The sequence below is a fragment of the Meles meles genome, chromosome 6, assembly GCF_922984935.1.
Source record: "Meles meles chromosome 6, mMelMel3.1 paternal haplotype, whole genome shotgun sequence".
Lineage (NCBI taxonomy): Eukaryota > Metazoa > Chordata > Mammalia > Carnivora > Mustelidae > Meles > Meles meles.
This window is the reverse complement of record NC_060071.1, coordinates 72,873,306-72,895,076: the sequence shown is the minus strand read 5'-3', so window position 1 is coordinate 72,895,076 and position 21,771 is coordinate 72,873,306. Positions and strand designations below refer to the sequence as shown.

The 21,771-nt window shown below is 37.7% G+C and overlaps 1 protein-coding gene across 9 annotated transcripts in view; it reads left to right on the top strand.

The window, feature by feature from the left end:
* Positions 1-21,771, top strand: part of ATP8B4 (ATPase phospholipid transporting 8B4 (putative)) — a 289,860-nt gene that overhangs the window by 68,937 nt on the left and 199,152 nt on the right. For all 9 annotated transcript variants that reach the window (XM_046009963.1, XM_046009960.1, XM_046009964.1 and 6 more), the window contains exon 3: positions 2,392-2,450. In XM_046009963.1, the coding sequence (XP_045865919.1) occupies positions 2,392-2,450 (59 nt within the window). The remainder of the gene's footprint in view (positions 1-2,391; positions 2,451-21,771) is intronic.

Genomic DNA, 21,771 nt, shown 5'->3' with positions numbered 1-21,771 from the left:
GAGGGGTTTCTATCCCCTCACCCACTGTCCTAGCACTTGGAAGAATGTTAGTTCTTGGCTTAGCATAGTTAAGTTAAAGGCAGAAATCTGTAGGGATGTAGAACAAAGCCAGAATGTTGCAGAGCTTAGTGAGGGGATAGAAAATATGCCATAATTTATTTATAAAGACTTTGTTCAGAAGGACTGTACCTACTGGAAGTGCAGAGCAAAGATTTAATAATGATTTAGAAGCCAAAAGAGGATTTCCTGGCTCTAACAAAGTCTCATGGGCCTAGAGCAATGTGGACACCCAGAAGAACATTCAAACTTTCCTAGTACAGAAATTACTCTTCTGGCCGCTTTGGGTAAAGGGTTATAGTTCTTGGGGAGGGTGGTTACATGGAGACACTGGACAGGAGTCAAGATTCTGGTTTTTGGAGTGAGGAAAATTAGCTGCAGAACTATAGAATTCTATCCCTGGATGGGCTTTGTATAAATGAGAAATTTAAAAATCATCATCTGAATGTGTATGATAGAAACTAAAGGCAATTGAATAAATAAAAATTAACATATCTAAGTTTTGACTTATAACTAAAGCTAATCTTTACATTATAAGCAGGATGCCAGGTGGGCCAGGTTGACCTTTGCCCTGCAGAAGAGTGCCCCCAACCTTCACCCTCCCGATAATATCTGTTGTTTTCCTCTCAGCAGTTTTACTATGCTTGTGTTAAGGTAGGGATGTTTATAAACAAATTGTCCAACCTTCATAAGTATCCTCACCCTCCAAAATACCATTTTGGGCTTTGATATTTTTGCTTTTTGTTAGGGAGCCAGTAAGAAGGCGAGGATGGTATCTTTATAGCCAAGGTTTGAAATGTTTCATTTGGGGGATGGTTGGTTACGAGGTTGCTTCCTGGTGAGTTTTGGATTTCAGAGTTATATATGTTAGGGGCAAGCCCACTCAGTGTGGTTAGCTGTGGCCATCAGTCCAATATCATTCCTACCAGAAATTAGGTGAGCTATCCTTGAAAACATGAGCCGTCACAGAGAACTCACTTTAATACATAGATAAGAAGAGAGCCATGTAGGTGGATGTCAGACACACATTCTGCAAAGGTAGAAACTCAACTATAACCAAAGACAGGGTGTTATTTGTCGGAAGCAGTTTTCAGAAGTGAACACAATGTCATACTTGAGACTAGAACCAAAGAGACATTAACATTCCTCTGGGACTTTTAGGAAAAAATAGTCAACTCTTACAAGCCACGGTGCCCGGTGTTTGGAGGATGATGATGGGGATAAAATATATTCCTTTCTTTCTTCCCCTCTTCACCTCCTTCTTGTCCTTTCACTTCTACTTTTAGCTCTTCTTCTCTTTCCTTTCCGCTTGCTCTTCCTTCCCCATCCCTAATATATGACTCTAAGTTACTTTCTATCCTCCAGTCTTCTTTAATTCTGTGGTTGTATGTACCTTCTCCAAACTTGGACTCTTACCACTATCCCTATACTTTTTACCATCTATCACTTACCCAGGTGGAGAACTGTGGACGTGGAGATTAAGAGAATCCCAGGTGAAATGATCAAGTCACTTATCATGGGTGTTCAGCGTTGACATCTGGTGAATTTTTTGCTGGTCTTCATCCAATAGCTTTCATTTTTCCATCATTACTCCTTTGTCAGCTCTGAATTCAGTAAAATGGAGCAAGAACTTGCTACTTTTACTACAAAAATATATTCTGCTAGTATTTCTGGGGAGCACTGTCTCTTCTTTCCCTCTGCAAATTTTAATTTATGCACCATCATAATCTTTGAATTTGTTGTTCTTTTATTTTGTTATTTGTACTGGTGTTTGCATTTGTTTCCTGAAGATATTTTTTTAGCTACTTCCAGCAAAGGGCAAGTTTCCATCTCCTGGTGATGTGCAGTTCCTCTCACTGTGCCTGGGTTGTTTAGAAATATCACCTTTGCTCAGTGAGCATAAGGTCAGTGACTGCACTGGTCCCTTCATTCATGGTTTTGTTTGGCTATATTGTATTTTTTCACTTTGTAGGGAAAAAATCCCTTCCCAGGTGGCGTTTGACTTTGAGCAGCCTTCTCCTTTAGATATTACTTGGAGTTAAGAGAAAGGGTCTTTGTGGAGTTAAAGGGATGTAGAAATTGGAGACACATAATGTTTTGTTTTATGGCTGGCATGAGAATTACAATGAGACACATTTCAGCTTTCCATTTTGGGACTTTCCAACACATGTTCCAACATTTAGGCTGGAAAAAACCAATGCCCTTCAAATTCTAAAGGAAAGAATTCTTGCAACCTTGAGACAATCAAAGTAACCTAAGTGATATTAGTTTAATGAGTTATATGTTTCTTTGTGTCAAAAATTTAATTTCAGCCTGATTTCTCTTTCTCTTTAGAAGTGGAACGGATTGTGAAAGCCAATGACCGTGAATATAATGAAAAGTTCCAGTATGCAGTGAGTAAAACATACAAGTGCACACACACTGGGATGAGTTTTACCTTAAGGACAGTTGAATTCATGCCTTCTAGAACTTTATGACTTCACCAAAAACTTTCTATGTTTAGGCCCATTTTAGTATCAGGGTCCTATATGTTTCTATAAATACAGATTTTAACATTATTTATACACTTATTTTTGTCCTACAGTAAGAGTGGTTGGTATGCCCTTTGTTATAGGAAGAAGATAAAATTTCTTTCTAAAGAAGTGATATTTAGTTCATTTTGGTGCTGATTTGGCCACTAGAATACATAGGAAAATATAAACATGGGCCTCTATGGTATACTTGGTGATAAAAGTGGTGGTATTGGCTGATGGGTGATAAATGGCTTTGGGGATTTTTCTGTAAGTAACTCAGGCTGAATTTGGAGAAGTATGTGTAGGACAGAGTTTCCAGGTCCTGAATGATTGTGTTTATCAAGTGAGAAGTGATGATTAGTTAAAATGTATGGGCTTTAAGTTTATACTAAACTACTTTTTAAAAAATTTTAAATGAGGATTTTCTACATTTATATTAGAAATATTATCTATAAAGTCACTGGCACTGTTCTAGGAACTTGTGATACATTGATGAACAACTTGATGAATTACAGGATGGGCCCTCATAAAGATCTTCTCATCTTTCTATGATTCAACTTAAGTTGCTACATGGAGTCTTTTATAAGCTCTAAGAAAGATAACTAATAGAATTGATTTTTTGGGTGACATTTGGCTCATAAGACCTCCTGTAAGATCGAGTACAGCAGCACATTTCATGAAAGAAAGTCTCAATTCAAAGATGGTTTTGATAACTATGAAGGCAGGCAAACTTAGGCAGTATCCATTTAGGCACTAGCAAGATGACAGGGTTTTGCCCAATGGATAATTTTTAGCATTTTGTTCTTACTGGCAGGTATTTCTCATATATGGAGATGGATGCATTGGGCTATTATAGCATGGTACTATTAAATATCCAACAAAGGTAGCTAGCAATTCCTCTTTTCTCATACTGTGCTAATCATCTCATTATAATTTGTTGATCAGTGAAAGTTTTCCGACAAAGAATTAGTATGCTGGCTCTATGACAGATTTCTCATTATAAAATAATATATTGGAACTCTGATTTTCTTTGTTAATCTTATAAGCTTGGTTAACAGAAGTCTGCCCTTGAGAGAAGGAATCCTTCTCAGGAGGGTAATGAACACGTTTCTTAGCCTTAAAGAATGAGACTAAAATTCCTCACAGTGATTAATGCTACTTTGTGTGGCTTTTAGTTATTTGGCTTCTCTCTTCATCAGAATTGGCTCTACAGCTAGTCCTTTAACTGTAGAGGATGACTCTTGAAAGCCATGACCACCAAACCCCAAATCAGAGGACTAGACATGTGTATATTTTAAGACCTTGGGGAAAACAGTAATAAGTAATCTGCTATGGGGTAATTATGCATTTAAGTATATGGCTGTGTTTACTTGTTTTCTATTGTGTAACAAGTATTTTCATTCTGTGAGTTGTAACTCTATAAGGAAAGCCATACTTTCTTTGCCTTTGTGAGACCATACAGATTTTTCTACTTAGTTATTTTTACCTAATTTATGAAATATTTCAAACTTACAGAGCAGAGTAGGAAATGACACCTATGTGCCCACCACTCAGATTAAATAAATGTTAACAGTTGGCCATGATGGTTTCAGATCACCAGTGATACAGAGATGGTTTTCTTTTGAGCTTGCATGATATTGAACAAAAGTACACAGATTTGTGGCTGCATCTGTGTTTTCTCTTGAGTTTCCTAACAACAAAACGATAGAACAATATTTTATGGCTGTAGCAGATCAAATAAGCAGTTTGGTCTCTAAGAAACAACCTTTCAAGGAAAGGACAAAGTGCATTATGAGCTGGCAAAACCAAGAGGGACAAGAGTTGAGAAAGGGAGGCTGCAGAGCAGAGAGGGGCCCAGGTATCCCCGGTCTATTAATTACTGCTATGGCTCAAGGATGAGGAAGGACTCCATAAATGGGCATGGTCCCCAGTAGCCAAAGCTGATATTGCCTTGATTTGGGAACTCCCAGCTGGATGGCTGGCCATATGGTGAACTGTGGGGCCATTCTCAGTCCAAGTCTATTTGGCTACAAGTTGGGGGTGATACAAGTACTAATTTCATAAAGTTGTTGTAAGGATTAAAGTAGAGTAACACACAATGACCCTATGAGCCTTCTGTGTAGAGATGGGACTATGTCTGATTTTAAACCACTTTTAAACTACTTGCTATATGGAATATATTTGTAAGAAAGTTGGAAGCCTAGTGCCTTTTGCTTAACCTCACCCATCTTTAAAGGATATCACACCAAATGGAAGTAGATTTGAAGAGACCTCAATAAAACTTGGAATGCTAATAATTGAAAAAGCAATATTCCCACTTTAACGTTAAAAGGGAGTGGGAATAAAATGAAACTTTTTACGAAAAAGATACTAGGACAACTGGTGAAGTCTCCTCATATGTCATAGAAAGAGTGTTTTAGGATAAAATAGACTATAGTTTGAATCCTTTCTCATTTGCTAACTTGTGAACTCAATTTGCTTCTGATTATAAGTTATTTCATCTGTGAAATAGGGCATTTCCTCATAGGACCATTTATTAAAGATTATATAAAATATTTGGTAATAGCAAGACTAGCAAATATACATGCATATATACATATCTCCTGCTGTGCACCAGGCCCTGTGCTAAACATTTTATACAGATTTTTCTCTTAAAACTAACATGGTGGTGGACAAGTAGTCACAATAAATTATTGATTCCCCATGAAGCATCAGATAGAATATGATAGTGGTAATAGCAATGTTAGGAAGATACCGAAAAATTGGCTAAAGTAGTAGAAGCTGTTTTTGCAGTAAATATCATGCCGAAAAATGAGCAGATCTGTGATACTGAAGGTGTTGAAGTTGCTGATGGTGCAAGGGTTAGAGAAACCAGACTAACAGTGTATGTAAATGATTGTGGTTATAGAGACCCCCTTCCAGCCCTGTCAAGTAAGCATGTGGAAATGAGAATTATTCAAGGAGGTATTTATCAATTACCTACTCTGTACAAAGCATTTGACAAGGTTAGGAAATTGACCTGACGCTCTTGGCATGGACATTGATGGGTAGATCCATGACTAACAGAGATAGTAATAAAGATAGTGGTATTAATAACAAATACACACCTGGGGTACTTACCATATGAAAAGCATTGATCTAAGCACTCTACTATATTAAACTTATTTAACCTCACCACAATTCTATAAATAAGAGCACTTATATTATCTCACTTCTGTGTGTAAAAACATTGAGACACAGAGATCTTACTCAAGTGACTTGGTAAGGTCACATAGCTAGATAGTGGCTCCCATTCTTATAGCTATGTGTCCAGCTACATACCAGGCCACAAAACCAAGAAAAATGAAGTGGTTCTCCATTTCCAGAACTAATAGGTGGTGAAGCTGGAATTCTAGTTCAGATTAGCCAGATTCCAAAGCATGTTTTTCCCATGATGCCATGCTGTTGTTTTGACCAATCCCCCAAAACAAACAACACCAACAAAACAAACAAAAGTTCCTAAATCTCTTATACTTCCCTCACATATCTACTTATAAAATATTTGTACTCTGGAGACAAAGGCAAATAAAGCAGATAAAAAATTTTACAAATGGGAGGCTGAGAATGACCTTAAATCTTACCTTTAGCATTTGTAAATGAGAACTTGGGAGAAAAATTTACACAAAGCTCAGATAAATGGTGTGATTTCCATAAGCCCTAAGCCTGGCCAATCAAACATTTCTGTTTGAAGGCTGAAGGAAGGTATTTCAATACCTGGAGAACCTTAATTTATTAACGAAGCCTAAAGCTTCAAGGCATGTTTAAAGCCTATAAGCATAGGCTTAAAAAATGATCAAAGTACTTTCAAGAGACAAAGCGTTTAGAACATTAACAAAAGGCAAGGTTAATGATTCTAGGTGAAATTAATTGGTAAATTAGACATGATATTGTGAAAACTGGAAGGTAGAAAACATAAAATTACAAGCAGGATTTTGGACTGCTCAGACATGTACAGCAAAGCAGAGAGTGTAGGGAGAGCCAGCCAAGTGCTGGAATTATTATTCTCATTAGAAAGCAGTTCAAAGTTTTCCTGGTTAATAATAGGAATGAATAATGCTAGTAATGAAAACAGTGGTTGTGTTAAAATATGTTAATGTTAAAAATGTTAGAAAAATTGTGAAATTGAGCCAAGCATCCAGACTCATTATCCCTATTAAAAGGAGTTCAAAGTGAATGGTGGAAGCTGTGAAAACAGTTGTAGTTGTATTAAGATGTGTTGATGTCAAAAAAGTCAGGAAAAAGTGTTAGATTAATTAGGGTTATTTTCTGATTTTGTTTAAAAATAAAGAAATGACATCGGAAAACATTGGTTTTCCCACTGGTTCTTCTTTCCCTTTTTTAAAAAAGTACAGGCACATACCATCCTCATTCAGTTCTCTTGAACATCAACAGAATTTGAGAAGGCAGATGAACTCATCTGAGTCATGAGGAAGTTATCCTGCCTCAAACTCAGAAGCTTCAGTCAAGCTGGATCTGTATGTATTTTATGCACAAATGTAGATAGAAGTTCCAAAAGATTTTTTTTTGAACTAAATTGTTGATACCATTTAGGAATTGCACAGGCTTAGATAAGTTGGAGAAAATGTGACCAAATAGTTTTGCATGCTTATAAAGAAAGCCTTCCATCCAAAAATAGCAATTTTGATACCCTGACTTATTCCTAGAATCTTAAAATGTCTTGTCAATATCATGGTTGTTGGATGGAATTTGCTGTTGGTCTTGTGATTTTTATGCTTGCTAGAACAATGATGATTTGGATTTTTCAAAGAGTGTTCATTAGCTCTGACTCTCAGTTGTTAGTGCTACAATGACATGACCAAGACTCCCTTCAAAATAAACTTTTTTCCTCCCACCCATTTATACAGGGTTTTATATGTTTCCGCTTCTTTTTTCTCTTAGATGGTTAAGAGTGGAGTGGAAAAATATGGCCCACCATTCTTCTGGGTATGTGAGGCTTGACTTAGGTTATGACCTCTTTAGGGCCACATTATAATGGTGTGTCTGTGTTTCTGAGACCAGCCTGGCATAACAGTAAAACCTTGTGTTCCTGTGTGTAGGAGTGAAACTGAAGGTTCACTGTCCATTCCCCACCCCCCACCCCAAGATTTATTTATTTATTTGAGAGGGAGAGAGAGAGGGCACATGTGCACTCATGAGCGGGACAGTGGGGTGGGGTAGATGGGGAGGGAGAAAGAGAATCTCAAGCAGACTCTCCTCTGAGCATAGCCTGATGGGGGCTTGATCCCATGACACTTGAGATCATGACCTGAGCTGAAACTAAGAGTCAGATGCTTAAATGACTGAGCCACACAGGTGCCCCTGTTTGTTTTTATAGAAATAAAAATGACTTTCAAAATTCAACGTACTCACAATGTGCCTGCTCTAAGCCAGAAACATCCATGTTTGTTGACTGACTTACTTTTCAAAGAAGATTTGAGGCTGTGTACAAGAAGAATATAAAGCTCAAAGGCATTAATATACACAAGGGAACTGGTATGGAATGAGTAAGTCACAGAGATGAAAGGTATTACATAGGGAATTTGGTCAGTGGAGTTGTAATGGTATTGTATGGTGACAGATGAGAACTACATTTGTGGTAAGCATAGTGTAACCTATAGAGTTGTCAAATCACTGTGTTGTACACCTGAAACTAATATAATGTTGTGTGTCAACTATACTTCAATTAAAAAAAAATGAGGAAATTGAGATGAGCAGGCTATTTTTAGTGGGTCCCAAAGTACATGCCAAAAGACCTTAAATGCTTAGAATGGCAATGCATTTAATGCTACTGGGATTACCAGGACAGGGGGTATAGGTTCTGCTCTCCCCCTGAGCATATATGATCTACTCAAGAAGAGAAGACTAGCCCATAAGAGCAAACTCGATAATAGATAACAAGGAAAAGTAATCCTAAGTCCTAATGGTGTGATGTGGCTTGTAAATGTTAGGGAAAGCATTTGAGGAAGTCTTGCCAGAGAAAATGGGAATTTATGTGAGCCTTGTTTGTTTGTATGATCAACATTAGAAAAGGGAGAAATGAGCAAAGTCCTATAGTTGGACCTAATTGGGGGTGAGGGGTGTGTCATAGGAAATTATTCTTCAGGTAGGTGAGATTATTCAAAAAAATTTGAGTGTGAGGTAATAGGCTCTCAGGAGTTGAGGAGTCACAAAGTGAAAAAAGAATTTTGTTTGCCTTCCAGATAAAATAGACTAGATATCCAAATGGGGATGCCCAGGTAATATAGAATATAACTGGGTGGGCTTATGGCTATAGAACAGGGATATCAGTTAGAGGAAGATGCTTAAAGCTAGGAAAAAACTAAAATTTGTTGAGGAGTGATGGCTGACCTGTGTGGTATGGGGGTAGAAACCCACATTTACTTAGGGGTGGGTGGAGCCCAAGAAGGAGCAGAGAGCAGCAGAGATTGAGAACAAAGGGAAGACAATGAGATGAAAGCCAGAAGAAAGGAGTCTCTCAGGAAATTGGGGGTGGATAATCATATCTAATGCTAGGTGCTCATGAGGTTAAGTACTAAGGAAAAACACCTTTATTTTATTTTTTTTTAAAGATCTTTAAACTTGAATATAGTTGCCACACAATGTTACATTAGTTTCAGGTGTACAACTTAGTGAGTGGACAAAGCTCTATGCTCACCACAAGTGTAGCTACCATCTGTCACTGTACAGTGCTATTAACAATACCATTGACTATATTCCCTGTGCCTTTACCTTTTACTCCCATGACTTGATTTATTACATAACTGGGAGCCTGTACCTCCCACTTCCCTTTACCCATTTTGCCCATCCTTCCCCCACCTCCCCCACAGCCATCACTTTGCTCTCTATAGGTCTCATTCTGCTTTTGGTTTCTTTATTTCATTTTTTTTTTTTTTTTTTTTTTTTAGATTCCATACGTGAGTGCAATCATATGGTATTTGTCTCTCTCAGTCTGATTTATTTCACTTAATGTCATACCTTCTAGATCCCTCCATGTTGTTGCAAATGGCAAGATTCTTTTTATGGCTGCATGATACTCAATTGTATATGTCTATATGTATGTATGTATATAATATATCACATCCTCCTTCTCTATTTGTGCATGAACATTTAGACTGTTTCCATACCTTGGCTTTTTTAAATAATGCTGCAATTAACATAGAGATGCATATATCTTTTTGAATAGTATTTTTTTTTTTTTTGGGTAAATATCTAGTACTGGAATTACTGGATCATATGGTATTTCTCTTTATTTTTATTTTTTTGAGGAACTTCCTTACGGTAAGAAAAACATTTTTTTAAAGATTTTTTTATTTATTTGACAGACAGAGATCACAAGTAGGCAGAGAGACAGGCAGAGAGAGAGGGGGAAGCAGGCTCCCTGCTGAGCAGAGAGCCCAGTGTGGGGCTCGATACCAGGACCCTGAGATCTTGACCTGAGCTGAAGGCAGAGGCTTTAACCCACTGAGACACCCATGCACCCCAAGAAAAACATCTTTATCAAGAAGGGAGCGATTAGAGGACCTAAAGAAAGTAGTTGTATTATTATTTTTTTTTAGGTTGAGATTTGGATGTCAAAGGGCAGAAAAAAATATGCAAAAGATAAGGGCATGGAGGTATAGTCCACTCAACTAATAATTTGCAATAAAAAGGAGAAAAGTAGTATAGAAGCTTTCAGGCTCGCTGAAATTAAGTACATTTTTGAATGAATTCTTCTTACATATTTTGGCTATCCAAGTCCATTGGAAGGTAAAACTCTTATGTTTTTGAGGGGGAGACTTGGGATATCAACATGTGGGGCACCTGAGTCCTGCTTTAATCCCCAGCCTGATGGGAAATTTGGGTTTCTCTTTCTTTTCTTCCTGAGCAGCATAGTTGCAGTGCCGAAGTGCCCTTGATCCTCACCAGCAGGCCTGATTACCAGAACAATTTAGGCACCAACTGGAGAGTACAGATGATGACAAGCAGTATGACAAGTTGGAATTAGTTGTGGAAAGTACTAGTAACTTGCATTTTGTTATGGGTTTCTGGTTGTTGGTTGCTGTGCTTTGTATTGGGGTTTTCCCATAGCAACAGTGGTGTTTTTTTTTTTTTTTTTTAAGCAGACATTGAAAATGTCTTCTGTTCTGTGTGCTGTTAATATCTTTGTAAATTATTCCATGTTCTATGTGACCGAACTTTTTCCTTTATAAATCATCTACTTATAGGAGAAAAGGTAATTTTTGGACTTCATTTTCTTTTTGGATTTAAGAGTTTAAAAGTATAAATATTTTATCTCTTTGACATCTGATTTATTTACATAGTGTTATTTGGCTAAGCAATTGTCTGATTCCTTATTTCTTTAATTTGGTTGGTCTGGTTTAATCTTTTGTTTTAGCATTTGAATTCCCATTTCTAAATGTTCTAAAAAGGCAGATTAAAATAATTAAAGAATCCAGTTAAACTCTAAACTCTATCCAGTTAAACTTCAGTTAAACTTTGAAATGTTTGCTTGTTATTTACCTGTTCCAGCCTTGAAATAATTTCTGTGTCCTCATAAACTTGTTCTATTTCATCTGTTTGTGAAGTAAATTTCAAGTAAAAACAGATTTTTTAAAATTTTACTTTCTTCATTGCAATGATGTGAAATCGAAAAGTTTCTAAGCAATATATAATTGGAATTAGAAGAATTGAAATAAGCTAATTTTGGCAATAGAATCTTAGAGCTCATTATTGTGAGGACACAGTGGTATAAATTTAAACCAAGACCAAGAAATGAAAAGACGCAGGAAGAGAAATAACTTCCTGTGTGGAGTGAGCACCACAAATGAGTTTCCTTTGTTGGCAAAAGGTTTATGAAAGTTATCCATAAATCAATCATGTGGATAAAATTGGGCAAGATCAGTAACAGTTGAGAAGTTAACAGAGAAACCACCAACCCCAACGGTTTCAAAGTGGTTTTTATCTTGTTTTGTAGTTTTCTTTACTGGACCAAATAGTGTGGTTCTGTGAATCATATTATGAAAAGATGGCAATTACCATATTTTACATTTTGTAGTTGGAAAATTAATCAAATCGTTTGTGTTAAAAATGTCTCAAATTCATGTCTACAATTATGAAACCAGTGGTCAGATTATTGTATTTTGTATGTGGCTATTTCTGCAGTTTCTTATAAAGGTAAACTATTTAGGCATGAAGATCATATTGGAAGATATTTTAAAATTGATCTTAGGAGTTGGTTAGGAGCTCTACATGTATGGGTATAAATGTATGTGTGTTGCATGGATGTGTGCATGTAGGTAAGTTTGTAATTGTAACTCTGTGTATACATCTCTGTAAGAATGTTATTGCTTGACTAGAGAGAGCCTATTCTTGGAGGAATAAAGCACAGGACAGCAATCAGATTCCTGTATCTAGATTAGAGATGTAAATATCTCCTTGTATTGTGCCTTGACTTCTCTAGCAGCCGTAATTGTTCTGGGTTTCATTCATGCTCCTTGGTTGTGAAGCTTGCTGTGAAACAAGGTCACGTCATGGCTGTGGGTATCCAGGTGCCTTTTGGATAGGTTGCAGATGCTGACATCATTCCACACCAGTGGTTGAAAAAATGCAGGGAAAAAGAGTTGCCTTATACAAATGGAAAAACCCGACTGACTTATCTTGTACTGCAAGGAAGTTAGCTTACGTTCATTATAGAATTTCAGTGTGGAATTATCCTTTCAACTGTTTCCATCCCATTCTCTCTACAGAATTCTCACTGACAGCATATCCAATCTTTGTTTCTATCCCTTACAAGAGGGCAACTCGCCAACTCTCTTTAGTGGGAAAGGGTGAGAAGTGTGGGGTCCCATCTGGCTCAGTTTTTAATTATTCTGATGATGCTCCCAAACTAGGGAGAATAGATAATTTGTCTTCTAAACCAGATTACTTTTGAGAATGAAACGGGATCCTATTAGTTATTTTGCCAAGACAATGGGCCTAAACTGGGACTGTCACTCTATCTATAACCCATTTTCAACCTTTGTATTTATTGACTGAATTTGGAACTTCTCTGGGGCTCTGTCTTTGGACAGTTTTAATTGTTAGGCAGTTTTTCCTTCAGTTGAGCCAAATCAATATTCTCTTGCTCTATTATCTATTGGTTTAGCTTTCCTTCTGATGCCAAAGCCAAGCAAACGTGTCTCCTGATTCACATGACAAACCTTCTGGTAATGTATTTAAAATACCAAACTTGGGTTCATTGATTAGACTAATCTCCAGTATAGTCACCTGCAATTCCTACCCTTCTTCCCCCCACAAAGAGCTTCAGCTTTTCTATAACCAGCTCTGTAAAGTGGGTTGTTCCAGAGTCAAACAACATATTCTAGAAGTTGTTTGAGCAGTGAGAAGTAGAAAAAGAATTATTACAGCAGTCTAAGATTGTACTAGCTTTTTGGTGATGGCTGACCCCTCTTAATCTCTTATTAATCTCATTTTCATCATTAAGGACAAGACTATTTATCCTTATCTCTTTTATCTCTTTATCTTGCTTGTCATAGAACTTGGCACACAACAGATACCACTTCCTCTGTCATTAAATATCCCTTTCATTATTGTGTCATATGAAGACTTACAGCATGTCTTCTGTATCTTCACTGTTACCTAATCCAATGGGCCAGTTAAATCAAAAGCTCTGGAAGTGGAGTCTAACCTCTGGTATATTTTTTAAGCTTTCTGGGTGATTCCAATGAGCAAACAGGATTGGGAATCACTGTTCTAAGTTAGTAATAAAAATATTGAGTACAACACAGTGGAGGACAACTTATCACTAGATACCTCCCTAGAGTTGCCATTGGACCATTAATCATTATGAATTTCTGACTTACCTAGTTTCCAATCTCTATAGTTAACCAACCTTGCTACCAATCTAATTTTTAAGAATATTATTGCTTTTTATCTTAATAAGCAGAAATATATTTTTAAAAGTTGTTACAGTGCTGGCTAGGTGGTTTCTATATGGAAACAGAAGGGTGGAATAAATAATTGAACTTTAGATTGCTTTCCAAGTCCTGTTTCTATGATTCTTGCAAACCACTTAGTTCCATGTTGTGATATTTTAAATACTCTTGTGGCCCAAATGCCACAAAAACGCCATTGTTCTACGCAAGACATTTTTGAGGTTAGAAGCACAAATGGGCTGAACTTCTTCATAATGTTTTGCAGAGACGATATTGTTCAGACTTTTCTAGGTGAGAAAATAAGTTAAAGAAAGTTTGACTATTTTTTCTTCTCCCTTGCTCTCTGATACGGTAAAGTTCATAAAGTGCATGAAGATGTTTTGCTAAAAATGTGAAAAATATGCATTTATGGTAGTGCCTATCTTATTTTGGTAAAAGCGGTTCTCTAGGTTTTGTACTGGAAATTATGGTTTGTTTTGTGAATTACTAACAATTATATTAGCTCATGTTTTGTTTTGATAAATGGAATTGCTTTTTCCCCTCATGTATTTTGAATTTTATTCCAGTTGGGTTTTCAGCCTCGTATTGAATAATTAGCAAATGTTTGTCACTTTGTTAAATACTTTTGAGACTTGAAGTATAAAATAACTGTTAGCCCTTCAAGAGTTTGCTATCTCCTTGGATTTTGAGAGTATTTTATATGCATGGATGAAATAGCAGTTTAAGACATTGCGACATTAACTATGAAAATGAATAGTGTAGACTTATAATTAGCATTTTCACTGTATCTGGGTAAGGAAGATAATTTTCTAAGAACAGATGGATCATTTTCTTAAAGTTGTATTGGTAATGTCTTTTAATAATTATGAAAGAATGTTAAAATATTATGTTGCATTTATATAAAAATGGTCTGTCTGAATTTGGGGAACCACTTGGCCAAAAGTCAAGTGTCAGTCACCTTTTAGCCCATCTCAACCTAAACTGACTGAAGAAAATGATGAGCTCATTCAAAAGTACTCCTGGGACATACTGGAATTAAGTTTTTTGAGTCTGAAAGGTGGTTGAAATTTTTTTTGTTTAATTCAAATGTGAATATATACCTATATATATAATTTCTGAAAACCAATACTTCAAATATTTTAACATCAGGAATAATCCTGAATTTGTTTTATGAACAAATAATTACAAATAAATTCCTGAAGCCATATAGGGCCTATATGCTCTTGCTTGTGCAAATGATCACTATTTTGCATTTTACACTTCAGCATTTTAATAAAAGGGCTTCTTGCACTTCTTCTCCTCGCCCTGCCATGTTCCCCTTGTTTTCACACACCTGTGGAATTTCTTCCGTAGTCCTGTGTTTTCCAACCTAATGCTTGGTCTGATCTATTTGCAAGAGCTTAAATTGAAAATGTGTGAAAAAAATCTCCATTTTTTCCAATGATTTTTCTTTTCATTCAGTGTATTTTTCTTGAAGGATTAAAGGAGAAGTCTGGAAGAATATCTTCAGCTGAGCCAAAAGGACATTTTGTCTTTATAGTCTAAGTCTTCTAGGTGCAAAGCATTTATTTGTGATGACTCCATGGTCTATTGGTGAAATCAAGTGTTCTTTTGAAAGTTCATAATCTATAGTGCACAAATGAGAGTTTTTGGATTTGTAATCTAATTATTTACATAGCCTTTTGAAAAATACATGCAGCCTTGCTTATATAACAGAAATTTGTGCTTATCAATACTCTCAGGTTATTTAATACTTTGCTTCTTGAAGTGTGGTTCACAGATCTCAGACCAGCATCCCTGGCTTCACCAGGAACTTATTAGACATGCAGAATCTCAGTCCCTCTTCCCCAAACATTGAGTCAGAACCTGCATTTTAACAAAACCCCCAAAGGATTCATATACACATTTGGGTTTCAGAAGCAATAGACCAATCCTCTGTTCTCATTTTAGTTAGATGAAAATTTTGAAGATTGTGACAAAAAGAGGTGAAGAGGGAAAAAAATGTTTAATTACCAGGCATAATGCTAATACTTTAAATGTGTTCTCAGTTAATCTTCACATGCACACATGCATGGTGGATATTATTACCCACATTTTATGGATGGGGACACTGAAGATTACAGGGACTAGGAGATAATTTTTCAAGGTTACTTAGCTGGTAAAATGTTGAGTCACCATGCAGATTGAAGAATCCAAGCCCTCACTTTTTCCTAATACTCAATTATTTCTTGGGACCATAGGCATTCACTAAGTACTATTAACTAGATTGTTGTTTCTTTTTTGGTATTATAACAGATTTTTTTGGAAAATGTCTTCAAGAAGCTCTTGAAGCTTTCTGAAACTAGGGGGCTTGCAAGGAGCATCTTCTTAATCTGTGAATTTTAAATTTGGAATTTTGATTTGTCATCTTCTACATGTAATTCCTTTCTTTAAGACATGTCTGCCTTTTATTGTTTTTTGTTTTTTAAATTTTTTATTAATTATCTTAATTAACATATAATGTATTATTTGCCCCAGGGGTACAGATCTGTGAATTGTCAGGCTTACACATTTAACAGCACTCACCATAGCACATGCCCTCCCCAATGTCTATCACCCAACCACCCTCTCCATACCTTCCCTTCCCCCAGCAACCCTCAGTTTGTTTTGTGAGATTAAGAGTCTCTTATGGTTTGTCTTCCTCCTGATCCCATCTTGTTTCATTTTTTCCTTTCCTATTCCCCAAGCCCCCTCATCCTGCCTCTCAAATTCCTCATATCAGAGAGATCACATGATAATTTTCTTTCTCTGACTGACTTATTTAACTCAACATAATATCTTCTAGTTCCATCCATGTCGTTGCTGATGGCAAGATTTCATTTCTTTTGATGGCTGCATAGTATTCCATTGTATATATATACCACATCTTCTTTATCCATTCATCTGTTGATGGACATCTAGGTTCTTTCCATAGTATGGCTATTGTGGACATTGCTGCTATAAACATTTGGGTGCACGTGCCCCTTCAGATCACTACATTTGTATCTTTAAGGTAAATACCCAATAGTGTGATTGCTGGGTCATAGGGTAGCTCTCTTTTCAACTTTTTTTTTTTTTTAAGATTTATTTATTTATTTGACAGACAGAGATCACAAGCAGGCAGAGAGGCAGGCAGAGAGAGAGGAGGAAGCAGGCCTCCTGCTGAGCAGAGAGCCTGACGTGGGGCTCAATCCCAGGACCCTGGGATCATGACCTGAGCCAAAGGCAGAGGCTTTAACCCACTGAGCCACCCAGGCGCCCCTCTTTTCAACTTTTTGAGGAACTTCCATTCTGTTTTCCAGAGTGGCCACATCAGCTTGCATTCCCACCAAAAGTGTAGGAGGGTTCCCCTTTTCCACATCCTCGCCAACTGTCATTTCCTGACTTGTTAATTTTAGCCATTCTGGGCATGTCTGCCTTCTTAACTCCCTTCCTTCTTTTCATCCTTCTCCATATCTTGTTCTTTGCCTCCTTCTTCTCCTTTATAATGGCCTCTGTCAGATAGTTGTCTCTGTCATGAGTAAGAGGGCACATGTTGAAAACATGCGATTTTTGCAACAGAAACCTGGCATATTTTAATAGAAGCAGTGGGGCTTATTCACAAATGCAAAATCCAGTTTAAATTCACCATGTGGATGGTATACAATGTTGGTGATCTAGGCTGTGATTAGTCTCTTTCTGAAGTATATGCAATCGTAAGTAAAGTGCTTTTAGGTGAAGCTATTTAGGGTTGGAATATGCCATACCTTCTACTCTCCAGTTTCCCTCCCCATATCTTACTTCCTAGCTCTACCTAGTTGCCTGAAAATTTATTGTTTCCAAGATCTTTCCTATTAGGAAGGAAATCTTTTTCACACTGAAGGGTTAGAAATTAATGTATCCTCCTTTGTGTGTGTAGTCAAAATGGGAGAAAATGACCAGAGAATGTGTTTGACCCAAAGAGTTGACCTATAATATGTAGTCATATAATAGGTATGTAAATATTTTTGGTAGAGGGCTTCTCTGAATCACTGCTATAGTTGACTCTGTTTTTATTCATTTATACATGCATTTATTTAACCACATTTATTAAGAAAAATTAAAAGTAGTTTTAAAAATTGTAAAGAGCAACAATTATTGTGGAATTGCTGTGTGCCTGGGACGGGGGTGAAGTCCATGGGGGTGAACAAGACTCAGCAGTATTCTTCTTCCAGGAGCTCAGAGTCCAGTGGACCCTTCTTCAGGTTTGGAATCAGAATATTTCCTAGGAGCCCGGGGAGGGGGTGCTGTGGCCCATAACTGGCTTGGCCTTTTCAAGTGGTTTTAGCCTTTCTGAGTGTCACTTTCTTTACTGAGGATATAGGCAAATTGTTTTCTTGGAAAGGACTATTGTGGGAAGAGAATATCTAAAATGGATTTGACACCCTTTCCTTCATTATTAGAAGTAAAATAACCATTTGGGAAAACCAGTTCCTCATAAAATCCTCAGGCCATGTGCCATAGCCAGACCCCTCAGTTTCCCATCCTCCATCCCCTTCACATCTTTCTTATTTATATCACCACAGGGTTGCAGAGCACAGGCTTCGATTCCCATGAAATGCCTCCTAATTCTATTCTGCCAAACTCACCAACCTCTTTGTTTGTTTGTTTGTTTTTTTTTTTTTTTTTACCCCCTAAACCGACACTTGCATAGGAGTCTGGATGAATGTTTTGAACCCTTCCCCCAGATGGAGAGTCAATCAGGAGGAGGAACGTATAAGAGGAATGCACTGGGAAAGAGGAATGTGAAGGAAGTAGAATGAGATGGAAAAGGTGTGGGTGATATAACTAGGAGCCCTTCCTTTCTCCATGCATACATGCATGCATTCATTCATTTCTTTATCCATTCAGAACACAGGGGAAAGGATCTGGTCTGCTCTTTGTACTCACTGTTACTCCTAGCTGGCCTCCTGGTGATGCTTGGGTGAATCACAAACTATTAAATAAACAAATCCCCACTGGAACCCTTCTTGGAGTACTTAGAATTGTTCTGTGAACAGCTCAGCTGCAAATCAGTTCAGTGACTTAGAATATCTATCTTAGTGAGTTTTTTTTTTCCATTTTATTTATTTTTTCAGCGTAACAGTATTCATTCTTTTTGCACGACACCCAGTGCTCCATGCAAAACGTGCCCTCCCCATTACCCACCACCTGTTCCCCCAACCTCCCACCCTTGACCCTTCAAAACCCTCAGGTTGCCCCAACCTCCCACCCCTGACCCTTCAAAACCCTCAGGTTGTTTTTCAGAGTCCATAGTCTCTTATGGTTCGCCTCCCCTCCCCAATGTCCATAGCCCGCTCCCCCCTCCCAATCCCACCTCCCCCCAGGAACCCCCAGTTTGTTTTGTGAGATTAAGAGTCATTTATGGTTTGTCTCCCTCCCAATCCCATCTTGTTTCATGTATTCTTCTCCTATCCCCCTACCCCCCCATGTTGCTTCTCCATGTCCTCATATCAGGGAGATCATATGATAGTTGTCTTTCTCCGATTGACTTATTTCACTAAGCATGATACGCTCTAGTTCCATCCACGTCATCGCAAATGGCAAGATTTCATTTCTTTTGATGGCTGCATAGTATTCCATTGTGTATATATACCACATCTTCTTTATCCATTCATCTGTTGATGGACATCTAGGTTCTTTCCATAGTCTGGCTATTGTAGACATTGCTGCTATAAACATTCGGGTACACGTGCCCCTTCGGATCACTATGTTTGTATCTTTAGGGTAAATACCCAGTAGTGCAATTGCTGGGTCATAGGGTAGTTCTATTTTCAACATTTTGAGGAACCTCCATGTTGTTTTCCAGAGTGGTTGCACCAGCTTGCATTCCCACCAACAGTGGAGGAGGGTTCCCCTTTCTCGGCATCCTCGCCAGCATCTGTCATTTCCTGACTTGTTAATTTTAGCCATTCTGACTGGTGTGAGGTGATATCTCATTGTGGTTTTGATTTGTATTTCCCTGATGCCGAGTGACGTGGAGCACTTTTTCATGTGTCTGTTGGCCATCTGGATGTCTTCTTTGCAGAAATGTCTGTTCATGTCCTCTGCCCATTTCTTGATTGGATTGTTTGTTCTTTGGGTGTTGAGTTTGCTAAGTTCCTTATAGATTTTGGATACTAGCCCTTTATCTGATATGTCGTTTGCAAATATCTTCTCCCATTCTGTCAGTTGTCTTTTAGTTTTGTTAACTGTTTCCTTTGCTGTGCAAAAGCTTTTGATCTTGATGAAATCCCAATAGTTCATTTTTGCCCTTGCTTCCCTTGCCTTTGCCGTTGTTCCTAGGAAGATGTTGCTGCGGCTGAGGTCGAAGAGGTTGCTGCCTGCATTCTCCTCAAGGATTTTGATGGATTCCTTTCTCACATTGAGGTCCTTCATCCATTTGGAATCTATTTTCATGTGTGGTGTAAGGAAGTGGTCCAATTTCATTTTTCTGCATGTGGCTGTCCAATTTTCCCAGCACCATTTATTGAAGAGGCTGTCTTTTTTCCATTGGACATTCTTTCCTGCTTTGTCGAAGATTAGTTGACCATAGAGTTGAGGGTCGATTTCTGGGCTCTCTATTCTGTTCCACTGATCTATGTGTCTGTTTTTGTGCCAGTACCATGCTGTCTTGATGATGACAGCTTTGTAATAGAGCTTGAAGTCCGGCACATTTGAACCCACTGTGCATTTTCTCTCTTCATATCATGGCAGCTCTTACTCTGTTCAGCACTCACATGAGCTTCTTACTGAACTTCTGTCAGCTCCTACAAGACAACTGTCTGTTTATATGTACATCACCAGGGAGCCCCATTTCCAGTTCCCTGAAGCACATTCAGTTTTTGTCTAACTCAGACCATCCCAAGCAAAAACTGCCAAATTTCCTGGAAATTCATTAAATTCTTTGTAGATGATGTGATCACATAAAATAAGAGATTGGCACTTCAATTGATTTATCAAGTATTACTGTTGCTGTTGTGTTTTAAGTTATAGAACATACTTTAAAGCCTCACTCTTCTCCCATTCCATGTAAAGAATTTTCCTTTCCTTGTGTCCTAACTGGTCCTTTATCTTCCCTTTCAACAACTCTACTCTCAAGTAAAAACTATTCAAAATACAAAAAAATCACAAAGTCAGGTGATGTGGGTTTGTCTAAATTTAGATTTATTGCCCCACTCTGGATGCAAATGGGCTGGAGACCAAGAAAAGGTAGAAATGTTGTAGGAGGGCATTTCCATAAGTTGGCCATGGGTCCTAATTTCTCCTGCATCCTGCTGGAGGTGGGAATTCAGAGATGCACACACTTCTCACCTGATTCCCATGGGTTCAGGAGAAAATTGCATGATGTTATTTGTGTAGCACCCTAGTATAAGAAGTAGAGTCCTAGGAAGGATTAGACTATTTGTAGTGTGTTATTATAACCCCTTGGCCCTTCGGGGAAATTCATTCTGGGTGTCTCCTCATTAACTGGACTTTTCCATTGTGCCTTTGTTATTGTCATAAATGCTGAGGTCTTGCCTGAAATTTGGCCTTGTTCCCAGATGGCATAGCAGTGTGAACGTGGTCTAATTTTTAGTCCTAGGAAACAAAGCAACTCATATGCTCTATGTTGTTCAAAGACTCGTGGTTCAGGAAATGGGCCCGAGAAAGCCAGCTCCATATCAACTTAAAGAAATGTCCAATCTGGTTGTCCAGGGCCTCTAGAGCTCTAGCATGAGATAGGCAAATAGGCCAAAGCTGAGGACCTGCTTCCCTGCAGATGGCAGATCTACAGGCAAGAGGCACAGAAGAGCTTTGGTAAAGCAGAAATCAGCAAACAAATCATTATGGGACTATGAAAGTCCCACTGAAATACAACCTTTGATTTCTTTTTTTTCTCTTTTGCATGGCTTCCTTTTGTTTTGTATCTTAGCCTCTGGAGAAGGTGTATACTAGGTCTCTCTCTCAACCTGTGTAATTTTAAGAGCATTTTTGCTCTTTTCAGGTATCACAAAAGAAAAGTTAACATTTTATTTGGACCTAAAAATTTATTTGGACCTTTATATGTTGTATGCGTCTAAATGCCCTGGAGGAAAAAAAAATTAGTGTGATTAAATTAATCTCAGAGGGAAATTTAATTTGTCCCCCTGGTAATTGTCCATAATTAGTTCTTTGTAGATGAATTACTATTCATAGACCATTTACTAGTTCTAGAACAGTCTTGCAGAAGCTGGAACATGAAACAAAATTCT